Source organism: Dendroctonus ponderosae, unplaced genomic scaffold (genome assembly GCF_020466585.1).
Source record: "Dendroctonus ponderosae isolate FM_Combo_2020 unplaced genomic scaffold, Dpon_F_20191213v2 Dpon_F_20191213_1, whole genome shotgun sequence".
Lineage (NCBI taxonomy): Eukaryota > Metazoa > Arthropoda > Insecta > Coleoptera > Curculionidae > Dendroctonus > Dendroctonus ponderosae.
Window position 1 is genome coordinate 26561595 of NW_026017110.1, and position 24301 is coordinate 26585895.

The 24301-nt window shown below is 35.6% G+C and overlaps 3 protein-coding genes across 15 annotated transcripts in view; 2 read left to right on the forward strand and 1 right to left on the reverse strand.

Annotated features, from left to right (window-relative positions):
• LOC109533360 overlaps positions 1-11503 on the forward strand; it is a 53511-nt gene extending 42008 nt beyond the window's left edge. For 4 of the 8 annotated variants that reach the window (XM_019898655.2, XM_019898654.2, XM_019898658.2 and 1 more), the window contains one exon: positions 8350-11503. In XM_019898655.2, coding sequence (XP_019754214.2) covers positions 8350-9303 — 954 coding nt within the window. In that variant the 3' untranslated portion in view covers positions 9304-11503. The other 4 variants (XM_019898662.2, XM_019898661.2, XM_019898659.2 and 1 more) reach the window with 4 other exon arrangements.
• A 4083-nt stretch (positions 11504-15586) lies between these two features.
• Positions 15587-20250, forward strand: LOC109533357 (hypoxia up-regulated protein 1). 2 transcript variants are annotated; one of them, XM_048665592.1, is made up of 7 exons: positions 15587-15755; positions 15884-16499; positions 17367-17509; positions 17570-17945; positions 18076-18282; positions 18343-18696; positions 18822-20250. In XM_048665592.1, the coding sequence occupies exons 2-7, from the start codon at positions 15890-15892 to the stop codon at positions 19907-19909; spliced, it is 2778 nt and encodes a 925-aa protein (XP_048521549.1). In that variant the 5' UTR covers positions 15587-15755; positions 15884-15889; the 3' UTR covers positions 19910-20250. The 2 variants fall into 2 exon arrangements, with proteins under 2 accessions (XP_048521549.1, XP_048521550.1); XM_048665593.1 differs by lacking the exon at positions 15587-15755 and adding an exon at positions 15780-15797.
• The window catches only part of LOC109533359 (amyloid-beta-like protein), an 83569-nt gene continuing 79511 nt past the window's right edge, over positions 20244-24301 (reverse strand). For all 5 annotated transcript variants that reach the window (XM_048665609.1, XM_048665604.1, XM_048665602.1 and 2 more), the window contains 2 exons: positions 23817-23967; positions 20244-22101 (listed from right to left, as the gene is read on the reverse strand). In XM_048665609.1, coding sequence (XP_048521566.1) covers positions 21992-22101; positions 23817-23967 — 261 coding nt within the window. In that variant the 3' untranslated portion in view covers positions 20244-21991. The remainder of the gene's footprint in view (positions 22102-23816; positions 23968-24301) is intronic.

Genomic DNA, 24301 nt, shown 5'->3' on the forward strand with positions numbered 1-24301 from the left:
TCCTAATAGTTAATGCGGAATGAAAGCAAAATTGTTTAAGTATGACGTGAATAATTGACGAAAGAAAAATCCTATGACAAAATCCTCATTGAATTCAAGTTGAAAACAAGTTGGGATAGATGTAATGTGAGGAGCAGCCAAACCCATACCAGAATGACGTCGCGACATTCGTCACAAACATCTATTTTAAGACTTGCGGGTTTTTACTAGCAACAAACGAGTGCAGTCTGTTAATATATGGAAAATGTGCAGTTTCTGATTGGAGATTACAAAACGTGGGCTCTTCCGAATGGTCCTAACCAAAGGCCCGACGAAACTACCTGAATGAATAGGCCTATTGACCTTTCACGCCCTAAAGACATTTTTTAGAGAATTGGCTCTAGATATAACCGATAAACGATATTAGGTTCTCAGCAACGTGCAGAAGCACATCCCCAGACAGACACATCTCCAGATAGGGCTTTACCACACTATGGTTTAACCAAAATATATTTACAACATTAAACGGTAAATACGAAATCATTGTAAAAGGTCAAGCACACATTAAAACTATTTGAACAATTAGTGGAAGCTAATTAATGGCCCACTTAAGGCGCATTATAAAACTTCGGTGTACAAAGGCAATGGCCAACTTCGTCTGATAAAAATCCGGTAAAATCCTCAAACTCGCTCAACTAAAAACAATATTTATATTTTAAGGTAAATGACTCTGTAATTGTTTTGAGGCCGAAATCCTCTGTCAAGCCGTGCTTTTATTGCACATAAATATTGAAATGGACCGACTGCCGGGCTTATCGCAGGAAGCACAGAAGATAACAGGTCCCGTTATCTTTTGCAGGTATTTTCCTTCAAGTACGTAATGGTAATTGAGATCATTGTTTCGATTTTAATTTGCAACCCGTTTATAATAATAACAATATTTTCTTGCTCCTCTAATCTAAGGTTAAGGTTACTAAAATAATACGCGATAAACATTTACATTTTAACCAGTCGTTTGTGTTTTGTAAAGACAGTGTTGTGGCGTGTAGGTTCTTGTTTGCAGCAGAAAATTCGGGATTCCTCTAAACACAACAGGTGGTTTGCTTTGTCATTTGATAATTTTTATAGGTAATTATTATTGAACGTTGCTGATTGTTCTACAAAGGCGTTAGAACTGATAAAAAATTTCGCAATTGCGATTTTTATCAAGAGACACTTTACTAACATGTTTTTTCGAAATGACCGTTTGTTTTCGTTTGTTCCGCCGTGGTAAGATAAAAATAATGCGTCATGTAAAGCAAAACTACGTTTGAATTGAATAAAAAATTTTTTTAGAACAAAAGCAAATTTTTAATTCAACCAACGCACCGCTTTTATCAATTGCACAATCGTTTTTATTTAATTAATACCCTCAGCATACCAAACCACTGCATTATCTTGCTATTAAATTGTTAGTATTGCTATTAAATACCGTTAGAACAGAAACTTGAAATTGCCCTTTATGGGCTTTTAATGGCCTATAAGATTCATATCCGGCTTTGATAAGCTTTAACCGATAATCAACATTTCTGGACAAACCGATAGCCGAAAGTTTTCGTTAATTTTGTGTGGGAGAAAGCACCTTTTTTGGTCGCGAAAACTGCTGCTGTAGCGTGAAATAAAATAATTGAACATTTGTAGATCATTCTAATGACTTTCAGTTAAAAACATATTTTTAATATTTGCCTTTTACTTGGTTTTTTAATGCAGTAGATTAGCTTTGAGTGGTTTTTGGAGGTTTCATTATTTTTGGGGGTTAACACAAACCGTTGCTGCTCGACCAAACCACCTGTGAAGATGTAGGCCACTCGCACTTTCGAAACGTCAAGAACTCGAAAAATATTAGAGTCTCCTGAGGATAGGAATGGGAGAAAAACATCGATGTTTCGCAAACATCGATGTAATTCGTTCGATGTTTTTAACATCGATGTTGGAAATTTGGGATATCGATAAAACATCGATGTTAGATCCTGAAATGAAAATATCGAACATTTGATGTTGATACTAGATCGAAACATTTTCTGCGAACTCTTTTATAGTGCCGATGCAAACGATACCGCGGCATAGCGGCCCATTTCCAGCTGCACCCGAAAAAAGCCCCTTTTTGCAGTCAGTTGACCGAAAAATGTTTCAACTATAACTTCAATAAATTCATAGTAATAGTTAAATAAAGTTATTAAAGTTTAAGTTAATCAATTTGAAAATTATATGCAACGGCAATCTATCAGAACATCGATGTTATCAAACATCGATGTTCTGCCTTCGATGTTTTCCTAACATCGATATTGTGTTGCGATGTCAACATCGATATTTCCTTTCGATGTCAACATCGATGGGTACCATCGATGTCCCATCCCTACTCACTGCTAGACCACCCTCGTTTTCTTTTGATTTTTACTACCTATTTACTTTAAATCACGTGGTTGGTTCAAATATATTTTTTTCACATGTCGCCAAAAACATTTTCGACATTCGAACGAACGTTGGCATTGAGAATTAAAAAATGAATCGTTCCTATTTCTGCTGCAAATTTCGTAATGTTCAAATCTGGCTCTCGGGGACTTTAGTGTACTTTTAAAATTACAAATCGACCGTATTTATCATCCACCGTCTTTACAAGCTGAGATCTAAATTTAGTGTTCTGATTAGTGTGAAGCCACGTGCTTTGTCTAATTAGTTATCTAACCCTCGACTGACACATTCCTACTTGGGAAATGTATTTCGAAAACTTTCAAAATTTCCATGTGTTATTAGGTAACAGTATTGCCAATTTTTACCAATTTCCTACTGTTTTTATATAGGATAAAATAACAGAACCTTTATTTATATGTTTCTAATGGATTTCAAATGATGCCATTCTACTCTCAATTTTTGACTTCTGCTTAGTTTGGTTTTTAATTTTTGATTGTTTTCGTGTTTTTTTTCTTCTACATAAATGTTTTTGATGTGCTTCAGGTTGGAGAATCGCATGGTTCAAAACCAGAAAATGAGAAGTAAAAGGCAAATTGGGCCTGTACCTGGATGTTTTTTTTTTGAGTAGCAATCGCTAATTAATAATAATTTAAAATGAGGACCCTACCATAAATTTTGAAAATAGTGTATTAGTGGCGCGACATATACAGAACTGTGACGGACAGTTAATAGATACCTGAATGGGTAAGAGCCGGTGACAGGATAAAGCCTTTTGTTTGCCCGAAAATCGGAAAGCACAAAAGAAATCCCGGACATAAAACCTTTCATGGGACAACGAAAACTTGCGAAAAGTGGAAGGCGGCAGCTTGTCTCAGAACAGTTTTTGACCTACTAAACAAGTACGAACATGAATTAATTGTGCCAAAGGGCATGTTTTTAATGTTTCGTACTCATTCGCGAGTATTCCCACTAGGCCTCAGCTCTCATTCTCTGTTGTATTGATCAACCGTAATAGCCCCCATAAAGTTGAAAGCATGCTAACGACGCCCTTCCGGACAGCTAAAGTTATTACCTGTTCCCAAACAGATAAATAATTCACCAAGTTTACGCAGGACATTTTATACGTCGGTAAAAATATGTTAATTTATGTAATATGTTTTGATGCTTATCTAGTTTCAATGCGCTCTCGAGGAAAGGTTAAGGTCAATGTGTAGAGTCGTTCTGGAATCGGGGTGTAACAATAGAAAGAAGCCCAAGAGGACTTTATAACGAAAAGAACAACCTGAAAAATGGTTCATGAAGTCTGAACTGCAAATAACGTGCTTTCCTCGGAAATTGCGTACCTATCAGCAGCTGGTAATTTGCTTAGCTTTCTCTACTTCCAGTCAAATCGGTTTTCAAACGATTTTACGCTGCTCGCAACTAGTTTTCCTAATTGCCTCATTCAAGGATAGCTGTGAAGGAACAAGCAAAATGAAATCCATTGGAAGTAACAATGCGAATATGTTTCAATGAACGAGTGCGGCGTGTGTAAACCGTTTGAATTAAATAAATTAGTATATGCCGTTTTCATTGCTCTTTAACTGAAAGTAATGGTTTTTGAAAACACCCAAAAGATTTAAAACCCAGTTTCAGGTAGAAAGAAATGACGCTACTGTCTGGTCGTCATTATCTCGAAAGCTTATGCCAAACATTTTAGTAAATGCTACAGTGAGCGACAGAGTAGTAGAACGAGTATATCTGAAAACCCAGTGCGACGAAGTGCTTTATCAGTATTTATCAGTCAGGTCAGTTAACTTCAAAATTAATATTATTTTCAGTGTTTGTTTTACTTTCGTCGGGTTAGTACGTGCCATCGTTAAGCAAGAACTTTTTAAGTGCTCACTTTTGAAAGGTTGCTGTGTTTTTTAAAAAAGGTGACTGTCCTCAACAATACTCCAGGTTGGTTTTAGTGTTGTTTTTTTTGTCGATTATCGCGGTAGTTAATGATCTTGCAACGATACTTACGTATGCGGGCCCATGGAAGTGCGATTGCGTTAATTGATTATTACAGATGTTCCATTGTCTTAATGCGCTTATTTGTTTAAATTTTTTTTTCGACGTTTTTATATGGAAAACAGGTAATTAAAAAGGATAGAAAAAAAGCGAGGCAGGTGTTGAATACGGTTAGTGCTTTAGCTAGTGCGTCATGTTACATACAACAAAGGCAGGATTTTTATCTAATTTAAGAACGAGAGTTCAAACGTGCACCGGCTTGAGCTTTGAGCTAACAATTTATATTCTGTATGACAATTCAGCTGCAACATTTAACAGTTTCGCTAAAACGTTCCATGGGATAAACTCGGGAATTTTTGAGTTAAATTAGCGGGGTTTGTGACCACGTGAAGGTAATTCACAAAGATTTAAAAAACGTGTCTTTTGCATCCTCCCTTAACACAGCAACAGGCAATGTTTCCCGTTTTTTAATAAAAGTAAATTAAGAGAAAACACGATTAAAAGCCGATTACTTGTCTGCTTTTAGGGCATTTCGGAGACTCGGTAGATTACAGAAAACTGACTTATTATACACGCCGATAGAGCTTCACCTCTCTCTCCTAAAAAGTATTTGCACACAAGACGGTTTAGATAAAATCATCTCTAAATTTGCGGTTTTTGTTTCTCGGCCTAGACAAGATTTCATTATGTAGTTCGAAATTCAAAACTAACGCAAATATTCAGACCCGCTCTTATTCGATTGCTCGTAACATTTAGGTAACCGTTCGACTTACAAAGCTCTAGTTTTCATGGCGAGATAGAAGATGCAAATTGGGTATCTACTTTCTTATACCAAACATCATCATCTTAGCTAGATAATCAAGAAAATCCAGAGTACACCTTCAAAAATGTTACAATCGTCACGTGGTCGCTGCCGGTGAAAATTTGTTTTTTAAAGAAAATGTGGCCTTTAAGCTTGTACCAAAATCAACAGTTCAATTCTTAAAAAAGTATCAGTTGTAAAAAAATTGATTACCGCTAGTTTACCGATTTTTATGTGAGAAACTACACGCTTAAAATACAAGTTGTACACAATTATTCATCGCTCTATTCTAGCCGGATTATGTAGAAAAATGTTTGACATGCTCCAACAAGAAAGCGCTTAACGGTAACGGTTTTCATGTTCTTCATCGTCATTTCGGTTTTCAATGAACTTATTTTACCCGAAAATGAAGGGACCAATTAAATGAGTGGCAAAACAATTAAAATTGAGTAGGTACCGTCCTAAATAAGTTTTTGAAACGTACACAAAGGCTATAATTTTCATAGATAGGTAGGTGCTATTCTTCAAACCTTAAAAGCAAGCAATAAGTTAACTTTCTCCGACTTGGTCAGTCGGATATAAAACCGTTTTTTTTTGCCAATTTAAGTGTTAATATCTACAGATACATTGAGGAGTTTGGCATGAATTCAGCTAGTTAGGGTTGACTATATTATGTAAATTTGTAGATTCTATCGAAAACGCACAGTATCCGATAACAGATCGATTAATAATTTCACGTAAGAATTACGTAACACGCTACAAGGAAATTGTAATTTAAATGGTGTGAAAATCGAAACAAATTGTTACTTTCAATTCCACCGATTCGTTGCGGTCTTAAAGACGACGTCAGCATTTTTTCCTCTTAATGAAAAATCGCTTTTGTCACCTGGCAGATTCCAAACAACTGACCCGAAATCAAAATACTCTTGTCCTTGCTTCCCACTCAAATTTGATTCGAAAAATAAATAAGTAAACGGGATTAGTAAGTCTCCAAAATTATGCGGAAAATATGCATGAGATACTGCCCGACCTCAATAAAAATAAACCCCGAATGGAGTCCAGCGCTTCATATATTATATGACAATGAGGGATTTTCAAGGAAATCATAGAAATTGCCAAAAAAGACTTGACAGAAGACAAATTTGTAAAATGAGCTGAATTACTTAGTTTTATCAAGAATAATGTTCATTATTCACTAGATAAACAATGACTTTCTGACCTAAATCTATAGGGCGGGCTGGGTATTAGTTATCAGATTATGTTTAACTAATTTTAGATTTCTTCGGCCTTGAAATGTCCTCTTTGTTCATTTTAATCTTTATTCGGCAACAATTCAATTCCACAATAGACGGATAGCTTTTCGTACCGCATAGAAGGGATTGAAGGGAACCCGAAGTTGAAGACATTTGTTCGTACTGACCATTAACTACCTGAAAGTCTGATTCACGCATTTGGTTCGAAATGTCTGGTTGAAAAGCCCAACGGTCAGAAAATGTGTGAATATTTTTCTGTTTTCGGAACAGGAACTTTCAATAGCACTAATAATTGAAGAATTTAGATCAGCTAAGGCTTCGGATAATGTTCCATCCTCTATAGGACGTTGAGAACGATATTCTCAATGGAAAAGCTTGCTTTTACTTCCGGTTGGTAATTACCAAAAAATGTACCATCATTGGCAAACGACAGTCTAATCATATTGACCATTTAACAAGAATTTTCGTTAATTTCACGCTATGGTTGTTGAAAATAAATTACTAACCGTTGTATTTTCTAGCTCATTTCATGAAATTGTTCAAAACATATTTTCAGATACAGCACCTTCGAATGGCAATTTTAAATGTTTGTTTAGCCAATATTGTGCATTAAATAGCCATAAAACATTTAATAATTGAAGTTTATTTCTCATGTTAAGCCGCTATAGAACAGCAACCTGAGCTTTCTACTTTTCAGATATTCCGACAAAAGTGCTTTATTACATTCCTTCAACCTTTTCAAATATGGCGATATTCATATTATGTGGAAGCATCAGACATACTTTCATTATCTTTCAGCTTTATATTAAATTTTTTTCCAACCTGAGCAAGTGGATTAACGATTCAAATATACATATTCCTCAGGTCTTTTCGATGGCAACAACTTCTTTGTTAACGAGTTAAGAAACATATAATAAAATTCCAAACAAGAGTACCACCGAAACCAAAATTTACAGTCACATGGTGAAGAAATCACACATTTCGCACACCATTCCATTCAATCGCTTAAAAAGTGGGAACGATAGCACAGTTCCAGCTTAATAGCAACAACAGTTATAACAATAATAGGCTATTAGTATAGGCATTTAGTCTACTTTGAAATGTCGCGAGCAAAAGCTTACTCTCGTCATGGTATAAACACTCAATTACGTCAGTAAAGTTTTTTGTTTATCTCAATGCAAAAGTTAATACGCATTACATTGTTTGACTGAGAAGTTGAATTTGATCATTTAATGGCATTTAATCGAAAAAAATAATTGTCGATTTTATGCAGCAAAGTCAATAACACTGTTTCTTATTCTCTTTTAATCCGGTTTTGCAATAGTCGTTTATGTGAGCGCACTTGACTACTTAAGCATGTTATTAAACCACCCAAATTTAATCTTCTTAAACCACATCAAACTGCTTAGTAGCAGTTATAAAAACAAAAGGAAAAATCCGATTTTATCTATGAGAATCTGTTGGCAATCAATAATAATTACGTTTAGGTACCGGAATTGCGGACGCAAACGATTATACGTATATGTTATATGTATATAAATCGTATAGGATCCTGTGTGTCTAAATATATTATATTGACTGATAACAGCACCAACTAGGCATGGTAATAGCGTGATATCGCCAACAGATTTAGATTAATAACAATTTAACCGATAGTGATGTAATTGAAAATTATTTTCATATTTGGGGTTGATTAACTAGAATTTTCCAATACAAACATTGGCGCTGCATTCGGAAAACACGTATATCCGGTTTATCTGCAATTACAAATTCTGCAGTTAATTGAATATAATGCAATATTCAAAAGTATGATTAAACGCGAAAAACCCTCTATTGCAATAAATTAACTTTGCCTTTCTATTGTTTCAGAATTCAACTTGTGAAATTATGAGAACACCTCCAATTGTCCCCATGGACGACTGCGACGACATCTTCGGACCCCCTCGTCTCTACCCCACTGCTTATCCTCCCCGAAATCGCCCCAGCATGATTTCCGCCAAATACAAGCAGAAGGAGGAGCGTAGAAAAGTTCTTAAGATCAGTCTGAATAAATTGAAGAAAATCGATGATCCAGATACGAATCTACGCAGATCGGTTTTGATTAATAATACCATGAAGCGATTGCAACAGGAGACCAGAGACGAAAAGCTGCAAAAGCAGCAACTCAGCTACCCGCGGTGCTACAGCAACGATAGCTACTTGAACATTAAATCGGAATTTTTGAAGAACGAAAAGGCAATGGAAGTGGAAGATATTAGCAGCACGTTTGCTAGCAACGACAAAATTGAAGACCTAGTAATCGAAAATGATTTCCATGCAAGGCTTGAGGAGGAGATCAACAATGTGAGCTCAACAGGAATTAGTGCTCTAAGTGACATTGTGACGAGTGATTTTGCATCCCCAAGTGTAGTAGTGAAGGACGATTCCAGCGAATCGAAGAAAAGACCATTTGAAGACCTGGTGGATGAGTGCGATATGCAAGATGTTCTTTCTCAATTCTTCATGCCTCCATCTACCAGAATGCTTGCTCCTATTGAGGACGTTGACCAAGTGGGCGACGATCCTCTAGCCAAAAGACTGAAACTTGAGGAAGATCAACAGTTCCCTTTGCACACCCCTGACTCTTTAATATCCCAATCGACTTACACAGACTACACGAAAAGTGTCACCAGTTTTATAAATAACAATATGCCACCTAGTCGCTTTAGTGGCACTTGTGGTGTGGACAGTGACTCCAGTTCTTTTAGTTGCGGACAGGCCTCCATGTTTGGTGAAATGCAAACGAATGTTTATCATAATTTGATTGCTTCATTGGAAACGTAGCGAATTTTGGGAGTTTTTAACGTTGCTGAGTGTTTAAGTGGGTTTGTGGACGGCAAGGAATTGTTTTTGCAATTTCAACAAGTTGACAACACTCCTAGTGGATCAACATTCAAATAAAATTGATACGCTTTGGAATCGAGCCAAAAATCCTGCCACACGACGACCAAATCCACCCTTGCTAACCCACTGAACACACACCAGCCATAAGGGCTTTCAATTGTTAATGTGATATATGCGTGAATTTATATGAGTACATTAATCGGTTAAAATTTTGAATTATACAATTCCTGTAAATCAAACGTAATATCTCTGGCGTGTCCTCTAGCTTATAGAAAATGGATAATTCAGGATTTATATTGGATTTGATACGGTCTTGTTTGTCTAAAATGCCGCAATGCTGACAAAACCCACCATTGACCGAATTTACGAGAAACGATTACTTTCAGTTATTTAAAAGCACTAAGATTGTTTTCAAAAATTTTGTTCTGTTTGAGAGAATCAACTTTAAAATAGCGTTTTTTATATAAAAATGTTTCGTGTTTTGTCAGCACATGCGGCACGTCTTGATTACCATACAATAGTGTTTGTTCAGCTGGAATGGACTTAGTTTAATTCTTTTTAGTACCATATTGTGCTTAAAGCTCTCTAGAATCGACACTTATCTGTCGAAGACTCGTAACTTACACTAGAAGCAACCAATATTGTTAATGCCATATGTTCTTAAACAATCATCTCGCAAATGAAATGGATGTATTTGCAATTTTAGCTTCTCGCTAATTTACTGGCAAACCTGTTTATATGGTAAATGCAGTCAATTTTCTGGCATGACGATGTTGTATGCAGATTTAATACCATGCCCAAACTCGTTCTAGCGTAAGTTATTAGTTGCACCGATAATTTGTTATCTCAATTCAAGATAACGGAGAGCACTATGGCTGTGATATAATTAATGAATGCAAACACTATTAAGGAATCTAAGTTAAATAGTAAGTTTCCGTTAGCAAATAAAATATGTACTTTCAATTACTGTCGTAAGGCACGAATATTTTGGATAATGCGTAGATTATTGATTTGTTAAGTAGGTTTTATACGTGACTTCACTTGGAAGACGAAGTTCTTTAGTTAACATGTTATTGAGTGAATTTTTTTTGCGTGTATTTGTGGCGATGATGACGTAAATTCTTCAGTGATGAAGTAAGTTCTACATTTTCCAGTTCTAGTAGATGGGTTTTTTGATTACAATAAAAATTCCTGTTGCTCCAAACAACTACCACCTTTGAATACAACTGCTGATATCTTATCATTTCATGCAATGTTTGTGTCACTATATCAATTTCCACAACCCAGATCCATTGTAAAACAAATATTAAAATTCAGTTCAAATATGTTGACCGTAACATTCAACAATTGATGGCACATACCTAATTGTCGTCATATAGAATACGTAATGACCCAAATTGAATCACTGTGCAGGACTGTAAGTATCTTATAATGAAGTAATCGCCATAAAGCTACGCACATTTTTAAAGGAATATCCCATGCTATTTATCGTGATCCAATTAACTGGTTTGATTTAAATGTTTAACTTTATTATCTTTGGTTTTTGATGTTAAATTAATTACAAGGCTAAGGCAGAGTTAGCTAAACCCATTGTTATGGTTTGGTTACAAAATTTTCTTACGTTTCTAATTAGTTTTTAGAAGTTTGATTTAAACACATTTTCACTGTTCGTGTAAGGTTTAAATTTGAGTTATCCAAGTAATCCACTTTTTGCATGTTAGATTATTATTTATAAAAACGTTACGTTTTCTATTTTCGATCCTATTACTCGTAGTCCAATTTTAGTTTAATAACTTCTCGCAATCGATAGTTTTTATTTTGTTACTATTTATATTACTATTCACTTAAAATTATCATTTCTCCTCAAATATTTCATTACTAAAACTGTACATTACAACAATGTATTAATATTATAAATATTGTTATCCCTATTGTAAAATATTAAAATTAATTACTTAATGTACCAAAATATAAATGTTACCGCTCAAATCGCTACCTCAGCCGTGTAAATATAGGTGAATAAGCGAGGTAGTACCGTTTCTATTTTGTAAGTGCATTGCACGCATATGTTAGGCAGAAAACGTGTACATGACGGCATTTTTTATGACTTTAAAAGATGCAATAAAGTACCTGAAAATGAGCAATTTGTGTTTCAATTTAGCGCGGTGTTTACCCGAGTTTCGACCCTATTATGGTTTAAAAAAAGATTCCACAGGCATTGGCATTGTTATTATTTATGTAATTTTTATTTTAAATGAACGTATAAGTGTATGATTTTAATTACATGTCGTAATAGCGCAAAACTAAGTGACTAAACGGAGCGATCCATAAAGCAATTTCTGTTACTCAACGGCTTGTAGGAAACGCCCAGCCTTCAGCCCTATTTCCAAAGGGTCCAATTCTCGTTTCCACCCCTAAACCGTCAAACAACCCCATCATGAGAACGTCTAGCTATCAGTCACGGGAAGTATTAACAATTCGACAGCATATTGGATATACCTGTGAGATTAGTAAAAATGGATTGTTACCCACTTGCTCCGACGAAATCAATTGTCGCATTAATATGGTAATAGTTGGCAATTTAACACGTCCAATCATATCTTGTGGAAAAAAAATTACACAACCATTTTTTTGGATTTGGATATAGAAATTAGTTCCACGAAATAAAGCAGTCGCAAGTTGGATAAAAACCCCTTACCGCTATTTGTTTGTTTGTTTAGAATATCGATATTTTGCTGGCGAGTCGCCAAACAGATCTATTTAAATATGCTCATTTGATTTGAAAACAGTAGATTTGCAGTTAAACATGAATAAAATTAAACTCCACCATACCATACTTATGTTAGTACGATAATTTACACCTAAGTGCATAGATGACGGTTTGCAAATTAATTCGGAAAGTTCAAAATAAGGGTCAAGTGACTATTAAACTGCTATTTGCAAGACAATAGCAGCCCCCGATCAGATTGTGTATTTGTTTTAAACTGTTTAGATGTTCGGTAAAACAACTGTAGAACATTATCGAGAAGAAACAGTGGATTATCAGGCTTGATTGTCGTTTATGAATAATACAAATATTTGGGGGCAACCAGTAACAAATTAAGCAACAAGGGCATATAGGAAAACATCGAATTTCGAATTTGCTGAAAATGTTATTGTGTTGCTAAACTCGGCCGCATAAGTTGCAGCTGGCCAAACTATTGTTTTCGCCAAAAAAGGCAACTAGAAAACATGATCTAAGGATAAGTTTCTTCCTTAATGGAATCAAGCAAAACATATCGCAAAAAGATTGCAAACCGCTTTCACTAAAGTTGACAAATACATAAAAAATTATTTGAAGTTGCCGAGTTTAACGATAAAAAAATACCCAAAAGCTCTAACATAATTTAACTGGCCGTCGTAACCTGATTTAGGTATCAGCATTACAACAGATATTCTTTTTGTTGGTCAATACCAAATAGTTGATAAATTACAATTAATGCAACCAAACATAACCGATTTTAGTTAAGTAAGTTTAAAGTTAAAAAGTTCAAAAGCAAGTTTCTTAAATGTTGTGAGGCAGAAAATTGATATAAGTATATACAACAAACATTCTTGATATTAAACAATCAATCAACATCAGTTAGTATAAAAGTTCTAACAATAAAGAAGAAACAGATACAACAAAATAATTGTATCTCATTTAAAGCATCACCGTTTACCAAAGCAAAGACGTCATTCAAAAGTATGAAACTAGTGAACAGAATCGACCAGAAAAGCGAAAACACTATTCACAATATTCGTCACAACACTCAAAATAGATGATGCTTAAATCACTTAAATAAAATGTATTTTTTTGTAAGACTAAGCACATCAAAACTACGGAAGGAACTAGAAGCTACCTCGATCCAAAGGAAATCCAACGGTCTTGGTAAATAAATGTTAAATGTTAATCACAAGATTTATACAGAAGTTTGTTGATTTCGAGAGTGATAAATAATCTTGACTGAAAAAAACTGCAAAATAAGGCTAGTGCTTCTTAAAAAACAGTGTATCAAACGCACAAACTACAAATTATTTGATAAAGCAATTTTTTAAATTACTAAAATCTAAAAAAAACGTAAGAATGCAGTTTTCCTATTTTTCGTCTGCCGCGACCAAAAGTTGATAAAAATATACTTATAGCACAGCTTATATATCATATGATATGATATTTAAGGCTTTAGAATGATTTTAAATTTATGGCGTAACATTGTTACGTGTAAACACTTTTGCCCGGTAATTGGAGTTATTAACATAATAAAATTTTTGTTTTGATCAGCCTGGTAGCCTTTTTGTATATGCAACTCTCAATGTGTTTACTTCAAGCTCGAAAACCTTGATAGCGTGTACCGAAAGTAAATAATATGTATCGAGTTCTTGTTTTTCACGAATCTTGTTGATTTTTATGTTAATCGTTTGGCTCTGATGATGCAGAAATAAAACGAGTTGCCAGCGAAACGTTCCGAGTTGAAATAACTGATTGTATAGTATTTAGATTAGATCCAATTCCGGAGAATACACCGGACTTAAAACTCGGAATTGGAATAATTTATTGTATCATGAGTAGAAATTGTAAGTTGGAGCAAAAGTTATCTCATTTTGATTTGGAAACAATATTTGGCGAGCATAGAATTGATTTGGACTTTAAATGAGATTTCGCTGCTTTGCATTGCTGCTCTTATTACGCAACTGTTTCCATGGATCAAATTTCAAGCTCAATGCTGAACAATTTCACTTTAACTATTTGAACGTGGAATAAAGTCGGGAAATCCTGTTTTTTAAATTGCATTGTTTTTGATTGAAGGAAAATTAATATAGCCTGTCCTGTGCCTCCTCATTTTGCATGACCTTCCATTTCTGAATTTAGTACATATTAACTATTTCTTATGGGAGCTTTTGAAAAGAAAAATTTTCAAGACGAAACTGGAACACGTTGATAGATTGCTTAGATAAATACGAGGAGCGTCCAGGCTAATTTTAAGTTTCTCTTCTATTTTGTTGAACATTTATTGGAGCACCGTTATTTAATTTAGTAACATTTCTTCATTTTTTAGATTAATAAATATTCGTTAAATATATGTACAAGAAATTAAAATTTTATATTTCGAATATATTTTACTTTATTTCAAGTTATCGCTCGATATTATGTATTCAATGTTTGTTGAACGTTGGGCGTTGGACTTAATTCTGGCAGTATTTCTCAGGAAAACGATTATAAAATGTTTTATAGAGATGTTTTAAACTTACATGGTTGCTTTAATTGCACGCAGCTCATATTTTTAATGATCTTACATCATCCATTATTTCTAAATGTTTTTAACAATAAATCGCCAAGTTTCTCGTAGTCTGTCCCGACTGACTGTTCATACAAACGAAACGTACGGTAATTAAAAAAATTCGTATGGAACCACTTTGGGCCTCTACCCGAATTTTGAAGAACCACTGTTATCACCGAACAGTTTTTTAAACATTTCAGTGTTAAAAATTACAATGAAAATAAGATGAAAAACTGCCAAACGCCCTGCTCAAATGTATTTTCTATGGATAATATGGTGTAGGCACAGAATAAATGAGATTAAAGGATTTGCTTACCTCGCGTTTCATTCAGTCGCGTTCGTGTCTAACACTTTGCACTTGCAAATTGGCCAAATTTCATTTATACGTAAACCGATCACTGAAAAGTCTTACCACCGTCATAAATAAAGGTAAGAAGCACGCGAAACTCAAAGTTTCTTATTAATTTTAGGCAAATTTGCTAAAAAAAAAACCGCACTGACAAGCCACCATGTAGTTAACGTTCGCCATTTTGAACACAGTGACAACATGAATCCGAAGTTGGCGTTATCTCAGAAAAAAACATCAACCACAGGAAACTAAAAATATATCTATTTATACACTTTAGGGTTGCTTTCGCATCCTCTAGTTAAAACGAATTTAAGCTAAATGAAAAAAATATAGTAATTTGATTGTCATTCTCTTGGAAACATAAAAATTGAGTAAATTCCACAATTTTTGCAATGCAGCAAATGCACTAAAACCAAATTAACATGAATTTAACATGTTAACATTCATTAATGAATGAAAACAGAAGTCAATAAACTTGCAATATATACAAAAGGACAACATTTCTTCGCCATTTTTTCATAGTTGCCAAATTTCCGATAACTAACTTTATAAATTCTGCATTGACCAATAAGAGCGTGCCACAACTGACAGATTCAGTGGCGTTGTTTCTAGAAAGAAGTCTCAGCTGTTTTTTTTGACATGTTGGTTCTCTGACGTGGTTTATAAAGGAATAAATCCTCACCGCGAAAGTCTTGAATTAAAACCCTCACTATCAACATCTTAGAGACTAGGAGAAGACTAGCTTGGTAAGTGTTGCCTTTGACACTCTTTTAAAAACAGCATATGTGGTAAATTATCAGGATTTGAGGTTGGAGCTTGTCGGCCCCATACTGTCGTCGTTTTGATCAACTAATAGCACTTGTCGTCGTTTCAGGGCACCATGAAACTATCAATAGCACTGCTAAGCGTCGTGCTGGCATGTGTGGGCATTCAACAAGTAGCCAGTCTGGCTGTAATGTCTGTGGACTTCGGTTCAGAGTGGATGAAAGTAGGCATCGTTTCCCCGGGAGTCCCAATGGAAATCGCCCTGAACAAAGAGTCCAAACGGAAAACCCCGGCAGTCATCAGCTTCAGGGATAACGTGAGGCTGTTTGGCGAAGATGCCCAAACGGTCGGGCTGCGATTTCCCAAGCAAGCCTACAGCTATCTTTTAGACCTACTAGGAAAAAGCATAGATCATCCCCTAGTGAAGCTTTATCAGGAGCGATTTCCTTACTACGAAATCGTGCCTGATGTTGATCGGGGCACCATACTGTTCAAACAGGACGATGATACGTTCTTTAGTCCAGAGGAACTAATAGCGCAATTTTTGACCAAGGCTAGGGAGTTTGCGGAAAGTGGGGCCCAACAGCCTATAAAGGAGTGTGTTTTAACTGTACCAGGATTCTTCAATCAAGTTGAGCGCAATGCTCTTTTGGAAGCCGCGGAACTGGCTGGTCTTAAAGTTTTGCAGCTGATAAATGATTACACTGCAGTGGCCTTAAACTATGGTAAGTTATCCTTATTTCGAATTCCAAATCAAAATCAATTCCTGGGCTTCAGTCATTTATTGTCTATTTATCAATTAAAATACGTTTCGGTRTTTTTCACCATCATCAGTTTCTATGTGTAGCGTTGTTGCTACTTTAAGCCTTGGCATATATTTTTGCTACTTTAAGCCTTGGCATATATTTATAGCAACAACGCTACACATAGAAACTGATGGTGGTGGAAAACATCGAAACGTATTTTAATTGATAAATAGACAATAAATGACTGAAGCCCAGGAATTGATTTTGATTTGGAATTGAAACACAGTCAGGAAAGTATGTACAACTTATTTCGAATGTTTGCTGCTTAATTAGATGTGTTTTGCATGCGCTTCTCTTATTGAAGGCCAACAATATGGTACATTATTTACTCCATTTTTGAGATGTGTATTTCAATTTGAAAGTACATATACTGACCGAACGACCGCTGTAATCCTTTAGGATTATTTATGAATTAACAGCAAAACAGTTCGAAACGATTGCTTCTACAATTTAATTGTATTTTTTATTTGATTATATTGTAAATTTGGTCTTTTGAGTGAAATTCAGTTGCTGTTCTGAAACACTAAACTTTTTACCAGACCAAGAGGCAAAATTACAGTTCGGCATGTTTCAAGTTTTTCGATCTTAATTAAGAGCGCATTCGCCCTTAAATGACCATTTTAGGGAATCAAAAATCTTTGATTTTGCTTAATGGTCACCGCCTTCATTCAAAAATTGCCAAACAACATTTTTTTTTGTGTTGGCCACAACAATTATGAAGTTTTATGGCATTTTTGTAAAGTTTTACCAGACAGAGTACGAAACCCATCACTTTTTTGATTTCAGGCATATTTAGGACTAAAACCTTCAACGAAACTGCTCAGTACGTGATGTTTTACGACATGGGAGCATCTTCGACCACTGCTACACTCGTCAGTTATCAGAACGTTAAAACCAAAGAACGGGGATTTGTAGAGACTCACCCTCAGGTCAGTAAACCCCCAGCTAATTTTTGGTAGTGTATTTGAGATTTTTCTTTCAAATTGCAGGTGCAAATATTAGGAGTGGGCTACGACCGCACCCTTGGAGGCCTGGAAATTCAACTGAGGTTAAGAGATTATTTGGCAGAAAAGTTCAACGACATGAAAAAAACGTCCAACAACGTTTTCGAGAATCCCCGGGCTTTAGCCAAACTCTTCAAGGAGGCGGGACGATTGAAGAACGTTTTGTCTGCGAATTTCGAGCACTATGCTCAGATTGAGGGCTTATTGGACGAGCAGGACTTTAAAATTCTAGTCACGAGAGATGAACTGGAGAGTCTTATTCCAGACTTGTTAGAACGTGTTACTTACCCGGTTAAACAGGCTTTGAAGACGTCTCAATTATCCATTGATATTGTCAATCAGGTTGTCCTAGTTGGAGCAGGTAAGAGTTTTTTCAGTGCATTAAAGCCCTTAATCTTAACGCAAAATTACTACTGATATTCCGAGCAACTTGCGTCTAAGTCGCACTTAAGATTATTTCTGTGGTTTCTTGATTAATTGATTTTCATTAGGAACCAGAGTTCCAAAGATTCAGGAAATTCTCCAGAAAGAGCTCCGACAAGATTTGGCAAAGAATCTCAACACTGATGAAGCGGCTGTTATGGGCGCAGTCTACAAAGCCGCAGACTTAAGCACTGGTTTTAAAGTGACGAAGTTCCTCACTAAAGATGCCGTTTTATTCCCCATACAGATCGTTTTCCAAAGGGAAACCAAAGAAGGTAGTCATAGTGAAGTGTGATTTACACCTTTAGACGTAAATTTTGTGTGTATTTTTCTAGGCATAAAGACAGTTAAACGTACGCTGTTCGGCCTAATGAACCCCTACCCTCAGAAGAAAATAATCACGTTCAACAAGCACACCGACGACTTTAGCTTTACGGCCAACTACGCTGATTTGGATTATTTGCCTGCCGGCGAAATTCTGAACATTGGCGGCAAGGATCTCAGCGAATTCCATCTAACTGGTGTTGCTGACGCTTTGCAGAAAAACCTGGGAGAAAATGCGGAAAGCAAAGGAATCAAAGCTCATTTTAACCTTGACGAATCAGGAATCCTGAATTTGGTCAATGTGGAGCTTGTGGTTGAGAAAACTGTAGATGCGTCTGAAGAGGAAGGCACTTTATCGAAGATCGGTAAGTTTCCTTAATTTCATAATTCATATTCATTCATATTTCAATTAATAAAAAAGTCCATAATTTCATCAGATAAGCCAAAATAGAAGCAGATTTTTCTTGAGAATTCCAACTTATTTTTTTAGGGAGTACCTTGGGTAAATTATTCGGAGGTCAAGAGACGGAACATCCTACGGAAACTCCCCAAGCTGAAGATAAACCAGTCCACGAAATCCATGACGATGATCGGCCAGAAGACGCTAAACCCGCAGAGAATAAATCCAAAGAAGACAAAGCCACCAGCGGCACAGAAGGGAAGAATGCGACAGAGACAAAAGAAGTTAAATCGAAAATCGTCACTCATAAAGAGCCGATTAAAAGCAGCGAGAGCATTTTATCAATCAACGGATTAAATGAGCAACAGTTTGAGAAATCGTTGGAAAAAATCAAGAAGCTGGACAAAATTGAAAAGGATGTAAATCGAAGGGCGTCAGCATTGAATAACTTGGAAAGTTTTGTAATTGATGTGCAAAACAAACTATATGAAGACGAATATATTAGCGCTTCAACTGAGGAAGAAGTGGAGGCAATTCTGAAGGCCTGCAGTGAAGTTTCGGATTGGTTATACGAAGATGGATCAGAAGCAGACGCAGACACTTATGAAAAGAAACTGGACGAAGTCCAAGCCTTGACCCGAGACCTGTTTGCTCGAGTGTGGGAGCATAGAGAGAGGCCCGAAGCACTCAAAGCGATGAACTCGATGCTTAATCATTCCAGCGTGTTTTTGAAAACTGCGAAGAACTTCACCGAGGCTGTAAATCCGGACAATTTTGTTTTCAAAGAATCGGAAATTGAGGCTTTGGACAAACTAATAAACAGCACTGAGGAGTGGAAGGAAAAGTTGGTTCGAGAGCAGACGGAGTTAGAATCGTCCAAACCGCCTAAGCTGACAGTGAAAAGCTTAATGGATAAAATGGCAGCTTTAGATCGCGAAGTTAAATTCCTTGTTAATAAACTGAGGAACTTTAGACCGAAAAAAGTGGATAAGAAGCGTGACACCGTGACCAACGCCACAGCAGAGGAGGCGAACAGTACTTTACCAGAGAAAGTGGAAGAGGATGAACAAATTGAGGATACGGTAGAAGCACCTGAAGACGGGAATAACAGCACAAAGGAGCAAATTGAACCATCAACCACAGAGAAAAATGACGGAGATTCTCACTCAGAACTATAGAGATTAAGTGTGTAAAGATTAGTGCATTTATTTATTACTAGATTATTTATTAAAATTGCAGCAATTTGTTCATGATATATGCAAGATTTTCCTTTTGGCACTACCCGAGTGATTCACAGAGTGTTTGGGTAGACTGTGATTTTGTACATTTGTTGAATTGTTTTCCAGTGTTTAGCAGACATTTACCAAATATCACAATTAATTCTAAGTGAGGAATGAAGCTCAAGTTTCATTCCTCACAGATACTGGATCCAGAAAACCAATAAACATGAATGATTATTGGCTTTCCGTATCAGCAATATACGAATAGCATGGATGTGAATAAAAAACCAAAAAATGTTTATTGATTTATTCATTACATTAAATTTAAAATTACATGGCCACAAAACATTAATGTTAACTACTAAACTAATCTAACAAAAATTTATTTCACAGAATTGAGGATAAGGTCAATAAAGACGTTTTAGTACGAAATAGGATTTTTCAGCACATAAACACACTTTTTATTAAAGGTTACGCCTTGCATCTTTAAAGCCTAAGGGTTTTTTTAATATCTTAGAGAAGTGGAAATTTATGATTTCCTTTCTGTACACATTTAGCTACATTTATATTAGTTAAATTTTAAAGCACAAAACGTTAAAAAATACTGATTGACTTCTCGAGACACATGATATGAATTTGCTACGGAAATGATAATTCGTAATTTACATGATGCTTTACTTCACAGTTTTGATGGAGTAGCCAGAGGACAAACTCTAACACCGGCAAAAAAATCTTTCGCTTCTACCGTCTGTATTTACAAAGTATAAAATCAAAATACAAAAGGTCCGAATACCATTTAGTGCTATCTCAAATGTAACAACATTCGTTTGCAACCGGCATTTTAAATTTAACCAAAAATAACTCGCGCACTCACAAAACATTCAACGTCCTCGCATATTGTTATATCAAAGATAGAACACCGTGTATTTTCCGGTTTGCAATAAGCCAACTTAAGTCGGGACATTTTAAATCTGAGAACTTTCGCTTTAGTTTAGCTCGGATATTTGGTACATAGAAAGCTGCCAAAGGGTTGATCGCGTTAAAACAGTTCGGTGCTAATCTCGAAAACTCATTGCGTTTGCTATATTGTTTAGCTTTATGTAATCAAGAGCTAACTTAGAAGAACACTTCAGATCAAATGCAATATATTCGAATATAGTTGCGCTCTAGCCAGTGACCTAACTCTATAGTGTTTAGTATATTTTTGCGTTTAAACAGCTGAACTCGTCTCGTTTAAAGGATAAATTGAGAATAACTCGGTCAAACTCGTAACAAAAATAAGACTTTGTACAAAAGCTGTCAAGTAACATGCAGTTACGGCTAATTTTTTTATTATTAGGTATAATATGGAGGGTACCATATGAGTCTAGCGGCTAATTTGATATTGTAATAATACACATTTTATTTTGGATTGCTATATCGATATTAATTACTCCTATACGGCGCGTAGTGTATAATTACAATACATCTAAAGGGGTATGCAGTTGTATTGAAATGAAAACTCTTATAGTGTGAAACACATCAAAAAAATCTTGTAGCAAATTAGCTTAATATCAGCACTTCATGCACTCGAAGGAAACGTACTGTAGAATACAGTCGCATACCCCCGCTAAAGGTTACATTATGTTAAAAATGTGGACAGTCATATGCAAAAAACATGACTATTTAAAGTTTCCTTTACTTCAAAATATTATTTAATATATTTAATTTTTGCATATGTAGAATTATTATTATCAAGTTGCGTTAAGAGTATTAAGTACAAATATTACTAAATATAAACGAGGAAAATATTGGAATGATTCAAATATACCACCGCGGGTATTGAGTGAATGGGCATGTATTCGAGTGTCGGGCAACTTCCCCAATCCACTAATATCAATTAAAGAAAAAACTTAACTCAATATACAAACTACAGATCGATCAAAAATATTGCTTCGAATAAAATCAAAATTGTTTGCGTAATGTACAAATGAACAGAAGGAGGTTATTTAATGTAAAAAAACGGAAATTTCTGATTTTGTACACTCTCATCGGCCATTCTTACTCCTTCACCTCGAAGTACTTGTAGGTGGGGTTCTCGTAGCCGTTGATCTGCATGTTGGCTACATGCCGCTCTTCGGGCGTGGCCGCCTGATCTACTTCAACAAACCCTGAGAAACGCGTTAGAATTCACTAAAAGCCATCAGTGAGCATGCATATATTTCATAGTTCTTTGCGGCATAATAATCAATAGTGCGTGTGCAAGAGTTGAAGCACTAATCTATTTTTATGCAGAAACTAGATCTATTGGATGTTTGCAATTTATATGCCTGTAGGACTTTTGTTGTAGAAAAAACATTTTCCTAATGCAGGAAATTTTTCAAGTACTTGATCCAAATCAATATGTACGCTGAAACAGTCTTTTCAGTGGGAACGTAGTTTTTCGCAAAAAAACAACGGGTTTTTTGCAAAGATTTCTTGCAACTTTCGAGGTTTTCAGGTAAAGCAACTGAAAAGCCAAATTTTTCTTCAATTGAGAGTATTCGACATCATTAAATCACTTTTTGTTGTCTGAAAAACGAAGCATGATTGGGAAACACTTCAGCTTAAACCAAAGTTGCCTTTTTAGTTGCTTCAGCTGAAAACGAGATGCAAAATTGCCGAATCTTATTTGCTTTGCAATAAACTATAGCGTGGTTAACGAGATACAGGGTGTTAAAGTTTCAAAAAAATGTTGGTATTTTCTCTTTAACTCCTACAGTTTATGACATATTTTGGTGAAATTTTTAACGTAGGCTAATGGTTAGACCCTTTACCCGTCGGTAAGGCAACTAGTTGTGAAAATCTATAGGATGTTTATTTTTATAGAAGCATACCCCCTTTACCCCCACCGAACTTTTTTGTGGTGCGCCACTGATATTGACCAAACAAATTTTTGCATTTGTTGTTCAATTTCAGAATTGTCTGGTCTCTTGCCTTTTTTTCGTATCTGTCTTCATTTTCGAGTTATTTGCACAAATATAAGTCCATGTAGGGTTCCTGGGTGATTTTTTTGCATCTTTTTGTTAACATTTTTTTGTCAAAGAAATTAATTTCATGATAAATTGTACATTCATTACATTTTTGTGTATTTTTATTTGGATTAGCTTAAAGCCGATAAACCTCAATGATTGTAAGTTAAATTAAAGTAAAGAAAAAATAAATTTTAAAGTTAACTCGTCAGCCATCCTTATTTTAACTTCAACTTGCACTTGAAGCTTTCACAGAAAAGTGTGAACAAAAAGACACAAAAAAGTTTATAAAAAAATCATACAAAATCACCCAGAAGCTCCACATTGACTTATATATGTGCAAATAACTCGAAAACAAAGACAGATACGAAAAAACTGCAAGAGATAAGAAAATTCTTAAAAAAAGGGTATGCCTCTAGAAAAAACACCCTGCAGATTTTCAAAACCCGTCGCCTTACCTACCTACGGGTGAAGAGTCTAAACGTTAGCCTACGTTAAAAATTGGAGCAAATTATCTCATAAATTGTAGAAGTTAAAGAGGAAATACCAACATTTTTTTGAAACGTTAACACCCTGTATCTTGTTAACTACGGGCCTGAGAAAAAAACTTAAATGGAAACTCGATTTCTTTTGAGGTCTATACAGGTGAATCACTCTGTATATCATCGTCTAAACAAAATCGGTACTTCTGTTTTATCAGCAGACAGGAAACTAGTCCATCGTGTGAGTTTTTTGAGAAAAACTGTTTTGTAAATCTGGATAATTCCTCAAGAGGAATCCAATGAAGACTTTCCAAAAACTTTTTTAAGACCCACCCACTGAGAACCCTACAAACTTAGCCAGGAAAGAATAATAATAACAAGGCTCTCAATTACCTTGACTTTGAGGGGATCGTGCAGATCTGCGCTTTGCTACAGCAACTCCCACCACAATTGCCGCCATCAAGGCCATTCCAGCAAAGGCTACGGTGAAGTAGACGCTTTTTCCATCTCTACGTCCATAGATTTCGCGTCGCACCGTAAACGTCTGAAAAAGCCCAACTTTAGCACACGTTCTCAAATAAAACAGCCTTATCAGACTATGAAGGCTTTCACGGCCGGTTAAATCACATTTAGGAATGTTTTCCGGGCTTTGAAGCCGTGGTCTATGGGAATTTATTCCTGACGTTTCGTCCACAACTGCGGTGGACATTATCAAAGGCGATGAGGCAGTGGGCGAAGTGATTTCCCGTGCTTTCCGACTAAGACTGATTCAACTGCCTTGGACATTATTTACTTCAGACAAATTTTTACAAATTTCTTACTGCTAACTTATCTACGAGTCTTAATTCTAACATCTTTAGAGTGTTTTACACTCTGTG

Bases quoted from the DNA above. Each gene is read 5' to 3' on its own strand.
- LOC109533357 (XM_048665592.1), top strand. From the start codon at position 15,890: ATGAAACTATCAATAGCACTGCTAAGCGTCGTGCTGGCATGTGTGGGC. The intron at 16,500-17,366 runs GTAAGTTATCCT...TTTTGATTTCAG, and splicing joins TGCAGTGGCCTTAAACTATG to GCATATTTAGGACTAAAACC. The intron at 18,283-18,342 runs GTAGTCATAGTG...GTATTTTTCTAG, and splicing joins CCAAAGGGAAACCAAAGAAG to GCATAAAGACAGTTAAACGT.